Below are 12146 nucleotides of genomic sequence, written 5' to 3'. Positions count from 1 at the left end.
GGCAATACGTGGCACTTTCACACCAAGTCATGTCTGCGCTGGGACACTAAAGGAAACAGCTCCTTTGATTTAGAGAGATGACCCCTCATGTTGGGCCACCCTCTGGGGCCTGGTGGATGTCTTCCTGTGCCGTTGTCGACCTATATGGAAGCCAGCTTTTCCTTATACTGCAGCGGCCAGCGTTCCCTTCCTTAATGCCCCCCGAAATGCAGCGCTCGCTGCCCCAGTACCTCTCCTCACCTCTGCCAGTTTCTATCAGCCGCTTCAAAGCATACCCGCTCTTCACTGATGGAAGCTCCTCTGGGTGCTGGAACTCTTTATGTTGAGGCCTCTTCAGAAATCCTCATCACCAGTGATGAGACGCACTCTCAGGATTAACAGAAGTGCACCGAGTAGGTTCAAGACTTTACTTGGTCTCAGATAGGAGTTACACAGGTAAGTACATGAGGTGGATCAAGTAGGTACATACATAGGGAGGGAGACATGCACCCGCCCCACATCCAATACTCTCCAGGCCCCAACTGATTTACATGGAACGTACAACCCATACTGCAGACCAACATTCCAGTCCAACATTCCAATAGGCACAGCACGCACTCACATCAACCAAAGGACAGCAAGAGCAAATCACAACACTTTGCCAATAATTGATGAACTCAAAGGGCCAAGTGTAATTCCACTGGGGACAGTGCCTTGCAGCAAATCTCTTGTTTACAAAGAAGGACCTCGGGAGCACCTCTGAACATGGCTGTATGGGACAAGCGCCTCATTTGGCAGGCGTAGCTTGTGGATTGTAGATTGGAGGGTACGAGTGAGGATCACCGCCATTTACAGTTGTGCCCCGGAGCAGACATCAGATGTCTTGAGATGCACACGCCAGCCATGCACCTGGCGCCCTGCTTCAGCTTGATTTCATGCGTGTGCTCTGAAGTGTTCTCATATTGAATAGAAATAAGTCCCCAGCATCTGCCACACTCCCAGCAGCCTCGTCACGTTTCCTGGATTGCATCCATGTCTCTGGGTCCCAGTGTGTGGCATTTTTCATCTGTAACTCGTTATTCCTTCGTTTTGCTTCTGGCACTTGGTACTTTCGGTCTCCGGTCCGTTCCCCGAAGGCCCCCCAGAAAACCGATCTATGAATCGGGAGTGAGTGACGTCACCGCCAAAGCTTTAGTGACATGGCGGTCCGGGGGGATAAAGCATGGCAAGGGCTTCAGGGTGCGTTCAGCAGCGAAGAGGTTCTTATTCAGTATGACTTGGCACTGCTGTCAAGGGTATTACATTATAAAAAAGCACGCAACCGGAGGGATAGCGCCGCTGTTTTTGGTGGGAACCCAATGAAAAACAGCCGATGCATAAGGTATTTTAGCCTGTACTTAGTCTATTTGTTATTATTAAAAATAACCCACCCTGGCCATTTATATGGTGTATTCCAACGTGAATGGCCGCTTGAGAACGTATGATAGGTACTACCCACTCTAAGCTGTAAAGTGCACCTGATGCCTAAAGAATTTATTTACTTATTTATTTATTGGGATGGGACTAGATATTCACTGCAACCTGAGGGATTCCCTGGGCGTCTGACCCTGTGGCTTCTTTGTAAGGATGGTGAGCGCCATTTTGTGTCCACTGCTTTAGCCTATTAGCCAGACCTTCCAGGATTTTGCGGCATGAAATGGCAAATTTTGCAGCATGAAATGGCAAATTTTGCGGCACAAACCTTTATTTATTGCGGCATTTTTGCGGGACATTTTGTATTAACTGGAGGGTGTAAGATTGCCACATTGCAGGAAATAGGTAGAGTGCAAGGCTAGAAGAGAGCCAGGGTATCATTATTATGTGTCTTTTGTATTAATTTAATAGGAAGAGTCCCAGATGTCTCTGGCTTGGCAGAACAGTGTTTGATTTGGCTACATTTCTGGTTTAATGTTCATGCCTATTTAATAGTATTAACTAAATTGATCATTATCAATTGTAATGCTGAAAATATTCCCCTTCTATGTTCTCCAATCCCCCAAACACCCACAAACATCTCACCAACTCTCCATCATAACTTACATTCCTTAACCTCTCACTCTGTCATACAAATACTCACGTGCTATGTCACACTGTCAAGACACAATCTGCACTGCCCAGCCCCTGCCACACTCCAAATCATACTCCCAACTCACACCTTACACTCTACAATTCCTCCCTCAATATACAGTCCTTCATTCTTTTGTGCTGCTTCTGCATCTTGCATCTTTTCTCCCATTCTATCACATTCTTCCCTCATCCTTTTTCCCAATCTGCAGCTCACTGCCTCTTTCTGGCCAACCGCTTCCTCTACTTTCTGTACCTCTGCTCGCTCTCAGATTTCTGGCCCACCGCATCACTGCTTCCTCTGCTCTCTTGTGCAGCACTTCCTCCTCTGACCCACTGCTCTTCCTCTGCTTTCTTGCCCATCACTTCACATCTCACCCATCACTCTCCCTCTCTCTCATAGTGTAACCATTTTTATTATTTTTTTTTAAATGTAGATTTTGTCCCAGTTCCTCAAATGAGGGGGCATTTAAAAAAAGAACGGAGGATATGCTATTTTTAGACAACCCATTTTTGGAAATGAGCAGGTCACCTTATTCTCAAAGGTGACCGGCGCATTTCCACAGGCTTGAGCTGTAGCGCAAATTGTGCGCTGGCAGCTGCCTTGAATGGTGTTCTGGGTTGTTTGACCGAAGTGTAATTATTTGCGGCGGAATTGACCGTAGTCAATTTTGCTGCAAATTGATTTGCACTTCAGCCAAACAACCCAAAATGTACCTTTCACCACCACCCGACCCCCTCCCCTACTTAACCGCTTGGTCGCTGCAGCTTCCCCTGCAACCCTGCGGTGCCAGATCCGTCCCTCTAACGCGGGTCGGATCCGTCCCTCTAACGCGGGTCGGATCCGACTCTGCAGGGTCCTTTTTTCGTTATTTTCCTTTTTTTTTCTGTCCCCGCCTCCAATTTTGAGGAAAAAGGGGAAAACACTTCTGCAACCACCCTAGACCAAAAATACTAAACAAGGGGAGCGGGTGACACCCCCGCAACACATGTTCAGTATTTATAAAAATCGATCGAATAGTACTGCACGTAATTGGTCAAATTGTAACATTCGATAGATTTTTGTCATCAAAATGGGGAGTACTTTGAATAGAATCGCTCTCCCGACAGTGTTCTGCAAGCTCCCAGCGCCTTTCACAGGGACAGGCACTCTAGGTGCCTGCCGCTGTAAAATGTGACCCAAAAAATGCATTTTTATCCTGTTTGAGGAACAGAAATGCAAGCGACTCAGCAGCGGTTCATACCTTAAAAGAAATGCATGACAGGGTCAGGAAAGATCCTGTCATGCAGTGGCAGCCCCACATCCCGTGCGCGTAGGGTTGCCTACAATTTCTGCACATTTAAAAGTGCATCTTGCTTGGAAATGAGGGATGTGCTTTTAAATTGACAGAAACGCCACTTTATTTGATCAAGGAGGTGAAAAAGGCCATCTGAATGGGCGCGCATATAAAATGTGCCCATTCATGTGTCCCTTGTGGATTGGGCTGCAATTTTTGGGGCGCAAGTGATTTCATTTCTTGTGTAAATAAAAACAAAAAAAAAAAGTTGAGCACCTGGCACCCTGAGGATTCTTTTTTTCAAAACAGTAATTTTTGCAGATTACTTAAAAAAAAAAAAAAAAAAAAAAAAAATTTTTTTTTTAAAAGATGCTGTTTTTGCACAAAACGGCCATTTTTGCGGCATTTTGCGCAAAACGGCCGTTTTCGCGGCATTTTGCGGGATCGCAAAATCGCAATAAGCTGGAGGGTCTGATTAGCTGCGTGCAACCAGAGGGATAGCACTGCTCTCTCAATAGAGAGGCTGCATCATGGGAGTGATCATGGGGATAGCTCTGATGTCTGACTGTCGCACATTTACAACCTAAAGGATGAAAGCAGTCTCCCAGATCTTAGGGAACAGCTGCGCTTCCCAATGCATTATCCTGAAATATATGTCTAGCCTGGGGGGAAGGCTCAGCTATGTGTGTTCCTATAGGTTCATCCTATTTGAATAAGATTTGGTTTGTTTTACAAGTTTGGGGAACAAGGCAGTAACCATCAGGGCTGGACTAAGTTTTTTTCAGGAAGGGATTGCGGACGTCTTCCAAAAAGTTTTTACTAGAAGCAAGTCAAAAAGCACAGAGTCCAATTGGAGGGTATTCTGCAGGGGTCAAGTCCTACAAATAATAGTAGGGGGGCTCTTCATCATCCGCAGTTGGGTGTGACGTCACCAGCAATGGGCATACCCCCCTGTATCAAGGTGATACATGCACACTTCATTTAATTGGCTTTCCATAACCATACAAATTTCACAGAATTGATGGCATTTGCCTTTCATAAAATCAACAGAACACCCACCAAAAACGAAGAGAGGATATTTTCTTCTAATTGTGTTTGAAAATGTTAAAAGGTGTGCCTTTTTTAACTCCAAGAATCAATAGCAATGTTTGCCCTGGGATTTGCAGTCTCAAATTATGTAATTTCAATTTTAGTTGTATCGTACTTTTCATTAAGTTATATGGTGCAATGGTGAAGTGCCTGGCCTGCGACCCTGAGACTGTGGTTCAAATCCCCAGGTTGGCATAAATTCAAAGAAGGCAGTTAAATGTTTTCATTTTACACACAACCTGTAAAATACCCAGGGGGGGCTGCGTCCACCCTCTGAAAACGGTGGGAGGACTCCGTCCACCCGCGTGTACCCTCGACTTGAGCCCTGGATTCTGTTGACTGCAGTGCTGCACTCTGAGAATATTTTGGGGTATGGCCCAGCCCTGGTTGGTGGATCGAGCTGAGAGAGAGAACGTTATTTCTTGTCCTTTAGTTTGGTAAGGGTTTTGCATTTGGGTGTCAGGCCTTCATCACCTAGCTACAATGATGAACTGCTTGTGTTTGATCATTAAAACAAAATGATCCTGAGTTTTGGGGCATGTGTGGCTTGGAAATGGAGGCTTTCGTTTGTTTTTCTAAATCCTGCACCTTTACAGGCATATTTGTGTGACTGGGCTACCGCTGTAGGCGTGCCGTTTATTCTACTCACTAAGTAGGCCACTTCCTTTGGTATAAAATGCCCTAGGTTCCAAAGTTCATTTAGAAAATCAATGGACTGTTGAGGCATCATTGAGAAGCACAAGCAGAGGTCTGTACATGAGACAAGATGTCAAGGAGTTTGCTCAATTCTGATTGGCCGATGAAGACCATGCGAGTAAAATGGAATGAGCTAAGGTAAAGCAATGTTGTTGAATGTCTGAACTTCCACAGTCTATTTAACCAGAGTTAAAGCTCTTCTGCATATCTTAAGGCAAATCTTTTTTGTTCAAAGCCTGAGCGTGTATTGTATGTGTACATTAATGGATTGATATGGTGTCTGATAATCAACCCAGTTACTTTTACTAAACACCTGAGGGCTAATTCTTCGTAGTGTCCAAAACAGTCTTTAAAATAAGTCTGCCGAAGGGATCTATTATGTAGAACCTTACCTTATAGCATCTCAGCTGCCTGCCCTCTGTCTTGAACACGTGGAAGGCACACTGCTCTGCCACAATAAAAGAGACAAGACACATCTTTCAGTTAACATTTACTATTGTTATTGCTTGTCACATCAGTTACCAGGGAGACGGAAAACTCAGAGTGGCGCATTCCAAAGCTGTAAACCGGCGCTCTGGGTTTATGAAGCGTCACCCGCTCCGGCGAGTACGAGCCCGGCCCAGCGGTCTGTCCCCGGTCGGCAAGCAGCTCAGTCCTCGGCTGCATGGTGTACACTGGGGCTGCTTCCAAGTAGAGGTTGGAGCTAGGCAGAAGGTGGACTGGCCCTGGGCTGTTGACAAAGTCAGTGTCGAAGGGGCCCTTTTTGGCCCTGCAGGTGACGCTGTAAGCCGGGCTGGAGATCTTATTTGGGACGTTGGGACCGACGATTGCCGGCAGAGTGTAGGCGGCTGGACCTGGCGTGGGATCAACCACCCTGTATGCAGTGCGCTGGCCAAAGGAATAGCGGGGCGCATTGGGCTCTCCCTGTGGGGGAACCAGCTCATTATTGTACCTTGCAGGACCCGGACTCTCAAACCAGTCTGGAAGATAAAAGCAGGTGCTGTAGTGAGTAAGTTGGAAATTCAATTATACCTTGGTGAGCTAGGGTGATCTACCGCGTCGACACTGAGAGTCTCAGAGGGGATTCCTGCGACGGTTCTATGTCATTTCAAAGAAAACAATGACTTTGTTGAAATGTACTCCGTGTACATTACTTCAAATTTTGCTTCAACTTTTTTTGGAGGTCATGCCCCTTCTTCCCCTTCACTAGCACATGCACCCAAACACCTCCCACCTTGAGCGCCTCAACTCATAAATACTTACACAAATTCCAAGAAATTTGAAGTAATATGCACATAGTAAATTACAACGAAGTAATTTACTTCATGAAAACAATTGGAGAGCCATGAGACATGGAGCAAGGCAAAAAACAAGAGGAGAACTAGAAAAAGCAATTGAGGAAATGAAGGAGTAAGCCGTGAATGGAGGGAGAAGTAATAAAAGAAGAGGAATGAAGAGAAAGGGAAGATTGGAGAGAAGAGAATCAGTGGGCACAAGAGGCAGGCAGTATGAGATGAGTTAGGAAAGCAGCTGGGATACAAGTGATGTGAGAGAGGGAAATAATAACACAGAAAAGAGAGGGGATGGGGAAGGGATCAGGAGTGAGTGACAAAAGGAGGAATATGAATAACTAAGAGTATTCAATGGATGGGCAGAGTAAAATGGGAGGAAGAAATACAATTTAATAAGATAATAAAAGACAAGGAAAGAGTGAGAAGGAAGTATGTAAAGAAAGTAGGCAGTGTAACAATAGGAAAGAATAAGACTAAGCAAAATACAAAGAAAATAAGAGAATAAGAAGGTAAACAATAATTGATGAAAGTGGTGAAAAAAAAGGGACAGAAGAGACAGGAAAGAAAATTGTATTAGTGAAAGACAACATGGGAGGCACGGAGAGAAGACAACAAAGGAGAGGTTAAAAGGCGAGCACTTTATTTCAGCCAGAGATGCCACATGTTTGGGCACTATCCTTGTGATAAATGTTAATAAGCACAAACAGTCCCACTCAGGCAAGAATGGCTCCCAATGTAGGTAATTTGCTGGCCCATCCACTTCCTTTTAAAGGAGGTTTACACACACAATCTAACAAATGTACATCAAGGAACAGAGTTATATAAAATTCATAATCTTTATGTACAGTCACAAAGCGATTCAGGTGCATTGGGACTACAGCAATGCGAAAGTCATTGTGTGACGTCAGCTATCATAAATGTACCTCAGTTCTCCTCCCTTCTGCTGAGACAGTTGTTGACTTGAGTCCCTGTGATTGCTAAAGCACAATTGAACAAGGCCTGAAGGTACTAGCTGCTGTCCCTGGGCCAGGGCAAGTTTTCAGATCCAGCCCTCCATTTGATGTTCCAAACTAATATACTGGGATTTGCGTCTCTGATTGCATTCAGCCAGGGGATCTACAACCTTCAGCTTTCCAGATACTGTGGACTATAAATCCCATTATCCATCACCAATGAATATGACTTTTGCAGCACGCAAAACAAATATGTTAATAGACTAAGGGATCTCCCAGGATGAAGGGGGGGGCGGAGGGGCAGACAGCCATAGCTTGTTCAAGGGGACAATTGTCTAGGGCTTATGATGGTAACAGGAGAGTGCCTACCCTGGAACCAGTAGATATGTGCACAGACATTAAGGATGAGAGAGGGCCTCTACAAATTAGGTTGACTAGGAGATCACTTGGGAAGAAGGAAGCATATACGCTGATGTCCTTATTGGAGAGATGAGGGGTGAGACCTCAGTACGTACCATGGAAGTTCACAGACAAGGAGAATGTGAAGTTTAGGTTACCATCATTGAGCACAGGAGCGGGGAAATGTATCTATGAGATGGAGAAGATGAGAGCTGGTCACAAACTAGCAATGGGTGACGTAAAGGGACTATTAGTATCAATATTAGGAGATTCAGCTGATTACCTATGGAAGAGGGCGGGGATCCCAGGGGTGATGACACAGTGCATGATGGGGCGCCATTTGCAAGCTGCAGGGCAGCAGTATGGCAAGCATTATGAACACAATACCTAGACACATCAGACATTGGGGCGATTACATCACATAAGATGAGGGAAGATGAAGATCCTGTGCAGTACATTCAGGAGATTCAAAAGCTTTAGCGCCTTGAAACTCAAGAGCCTTGGGACAAAACAATATCAACATCTTATCATATTTTAGTGCAGGTACTACCAGAGCCAGTACAGAAGAGTTTGAAGAGACTGGTGGACATGGAAGCAAAGGGATGGACAGAAATACAGCTCACAAAAGTGCACCATTGTAGACTGTGGCAGGAAAAGGTTAAGCATACAGCGTAATATAGGAAGGCAGATGGGGCCAAACTAGTGCGGCGAAAGCTATCAAAGTATGCGATGGGAGGGGCGGTTCTAACCAGCCCCACCCCACAGACAGATCAGCAGCATCAACAGCCACAACAGTTTGCACCGCCCATGGGGGAGGGTACATGGGGCGGGACAGCTCACAGCAGGGGTTCCGAGGATTACAAAGTGAGCATGGCTTCAGGCTACAGATGCATCACAATCAAGGGGGGTTTTCAGGAGTGTTTCGGGGATATGGAAAACAGATGCAGGAGAACCCAGGAGAGTTTTCAGGGGGTTTCCAAGACAAGGGAGGGAGCCACCACAGTGCTGGATTTGCAGCTAGCTAGGACACATTTCGAGGGTATGTCAATTTAGAGGGACACAACAGAATTGGGGCGAGCAAGGTAACAACCAAATCAAGGAGGCGAAGACGATTATTATGTACAGGATCAACAGCCACAACAGCAGATGCTGGGTACATATCTGCAGATGCCACATGCACAAACACAAACACAAGCACAGATGCAACCACAGATGGCAGCACCGATACTACAGTATCTAGTATTTAGTATTTAGTATTTATTAAATTTTATATAGCGCTTTACGCCAACGCGCTTTACAAGACGAACAAGTAAAATACAACAAGCATTACATAACAATTGAATAAAAACCAGAAAACAGTATAAGGAACAATTTACATTAGTAATGAGGTTAAGCAAGAGTGGAGAGGGACCAAAGTTAAAGAGGGAGTAGGAGGTGCGGATAGTGGTAGAGAGAGAAGTCAGAGAACAAGCAAAAAGGTATTACGGAGGTGAATGGAAGAGATGAGATTTTAGAGAAGTGTGGAAAGTAGGGTAGGAGGGAATAGAGCGGATGGGGAGAGGGAGGCAGTTCCAGTGGAAAGGAGCAAGTAGTTGGAAAGAGAAGAAGCAGAAAGGGGTGCAGGGGGGGGGCAAGACCATAGAGGGATTTAAAGACTAGATAGAGGAAATTAAATTTGAGCTGGGAGTGAAATGAGAGCCAACCTAGTGAGGTGAGAGAAGAGGACATGGAGTTGTGAGGTGACAGGAGGCAGAGGAGCGGATGGCAGGGTGGTAGACAGATTTGAGGGGAGAGAGGTGAGTGGAGGGGAGTCCACAGAAGAGAGTGGAGTAGTAGAACAGTCTGCAGAAGAAAAGGGGGGTGATTAAGAGTTTAGTCGCATGAAAGGTTAGGAAGGGTCGAATTTTACAGATGTTATAAAGGTGAAAGGGACAAGATCTGACAGTAAGAGAAATGTGGTGAGATAGAGAGAGGTGGTGGTCAATGTGAAGACACTGGTTATGGGCATGAGGAGAGAAGGGGAGTTGGCAGGGGGAAAAGAGAATGAAAGGAGGAGGGGATAGAGGAGGAAGTGTGTTGGCAGGGAAGAATAGGGCTTTGGTTTTGTCTGCATTTGGAGTAAGGAAGTGAGAGGACATCTAGGATTTAATAGCGGAGAGGCAAGAAGAAAGCTTATGGTGGATATCAGGAGAGAAAGAGGAGAAGGAGAGGAAGAGCTGGGTATCATCAGCATAGAAATGATGTGAGACACCAAAGGAGGAGATAATAGGAGCTAAGAAGGAAGTGTAAAGTGAGAAGAGAAAGGGGCCAAGGACAGAACTTTGGGGGACGCCATGGTTGAGAGGATAGGTAGGGGAGGTGCAGCCACCCCAGAAGATTGCAAAGGTGTGGATGGAAATATAGGAGGAGAACCAGACGAGGACAGAGTCTTTAAGGCCAAACAAAGAAAGAGATTTAAGGAGAAGAGGGTGGTCAACAGTATCAAAGGCAGCAGAGAGGTCAAGGAGGATAAGAATAGAGGAGTGCTTAGAGTAGCGTGCAGAAAGGAGAGAGTAGAGAACAGAGATGAGAGAAGTTTCAGTAGAGTTTTGAGGGCGGAAACCGGATTAAGTAGGGGGGAGGAGAGAATAGTTGGAGATTAAGATAGAGAGTTGAGAATAAACAATACATTTGAGAAGTTTAGAAAGGAAGGGTAGGAGAGAGATGGGGCAATAATTGGATGTGAGGTGAGGATTAGCAGAACGTTTTTTGAGAATGGGGATGATAGTCGCATGCTTAAAAGGAGGAAGAAAGGTGGATGTCGATAGACAGGTGTTGAAAAAGGAGGTGAGATAGGGTATGAGGAGGGGGTAGATTTTAGGAATGAGGGAGGTAGGAATGGGGTTGGAGGGAGAAGGAGTAGGATGAGTTTTAGATAGGAGGAGGGCAACTTCAGATTGAGTAACAGGAGTGAATGAGGACATGGAAGAGGGTGGGGGAGGAGGAGAGTAAGAAGGGGAGGAGAGGATAGTTTGGCGGAGATTGAGGACTTTGGTAGAAAAGAAGGTGGCAAGATCAGAAGCAGAGAGAGGAGAGGCGATGGAATGATCGGGGGTAGCTGGAGAGAGAAGTCAAGTTAAGGTTTGAAAGATACAGCGAGGCTGAGAGGACTGAGAATGGAGAAGGTCAGAGAAGTAGGTGCGTTTAGCGGAGTTGAGGCAGGAGTCGCAGAGGGTACGATAAGAGAAGTATGAAGATTGGTTGGAGGGGGTGGGGTGTTTGAGCCAGCGTCGTTCAAGGTGCCTAAGAAGGTGGCGCATGGAGGAAAGATGAGTTGAGAGCCAAGATTGAGCTGGTCGGTGAGAAGGGCGGAACGAGGAGAGAGGGTAAAGAAGATCAAGAGTAGAAGGGAGGGAAGAAGCTAAGGTGGAAGAGACTTCGATGGCTGAGAGCGAGAGGAGAAGTGTGGGGGAAGAGGAGCAGGATGCGAGGAAAAGAGAAGGGTTGAAGTTGCATAGGTCTCATTGGAAGAAGAGGGTGAAGGATGGAGGGGAGGGAGGAGAGGGGGAGGTGGTAAGGGAAAAGGAGAGTAAGGAGTGGTCAGATAGATAGTTGGGTAGGGTAGATATTGGAGAAGCAGTGAAAGAGGAGGTAAAGATGAGGTCGATGGTGGAACCAGATTAGTGAGTAGGAGGGGAGGGGAGAGGGCTGAGAAGGTAGGAGTCAAGGATGGATAAGGGAGGAGAGTTGGGAGGGTTAGAGGAGATATGGAGATTGAAGTCGCCAAGTACAATTAGTGGGGTGGGGCTGGGGGCGATGAGGCTGAGGAGATGGTCAATGTCCTCGTAGAAGGAGCCGACAGGGCCAGGGGGTGATAGGTGATGAGGAATGAAATAGCATGAGGAGAATTAAAGATTTTATACATGAATTCAAAGGAAGGAAGAATAAGTAGAGGAGTAGAACAGGGTGAGGAGGTAACGTGAACATGAAAAAGAAGGCCTCGGCCACCTCCACGGCCTGAGGATCGAGGGACATGTTTGAAAGAAGACAAGGTGAGGGATGCAGGAACCGAGGTGTTGTGGGGAGGGATCCAGGTTTCAGTGATACAAAGAAATTGGAGGTTTAGGCGTAAGAATAGGTCAAGAACAGCCGTGGTCTTGTTGCAAATTGATCTGGTGGTCCAGAGGGCCACGTCAAAGAAATTGGAAGTATTGGAGCTTTGTGGGTAGATGAGGTTACGGTGTCGGAAGGAGGTGTTTGGGAGCTGGGTAGAGTGGGGGTGGGGGGTTCAGGGGAGGTTGAGGGAGGAGATGGCCATGATGATAAGGCAGAGAATTCTGAGTGGGGGAGATGGCAGAGGGAAGAGGGGAGGGAAGGGG

General features: G+C 46.2%; 1 protein-coding gene across 1 annotated transcript in view; it reads right to left on the bottom strand.

Moving 5' to 3' along the window:
* Positions 1 to 5627: 5627 nt before the first annotated feature.
* Positions 5628 to 12146, bottom strand: part of CIMAP1C (ciliary microtubule associated protein 1C) — a 249980-nt gene continuing 243461 nt past the window's right edge. The window contains exon 4 of the mRNA XM_069625278.1: positions 5628 to 6124. Within this exon, the coding sequence (XP_069481379.1) occupies positions 5628 to 6124 (497 nt within the window). The remainder of the gene's footprint in view (positions 6125 to 12146) is intronic.

This window comes from Ambystoma mexicanum, chromosome 11 (assembly GCF_040938575.1).
Source record: "Ambystoma mexicanum isolate Mex_15411 chromosome 11, UKY_AmexF1_1, whole genome shotgun sequence".
Classification (NCBI taxonomy): domain Eukaryota; kingdom Metazoa; phylum Chordata; class Amphibia; order Caudata; family Ambystomatidae; genus Ambystoma; species Ambystoma mexicanum.
This window is presented reverse-complemented; position numbering and strand designations above follow the sequence as displayed.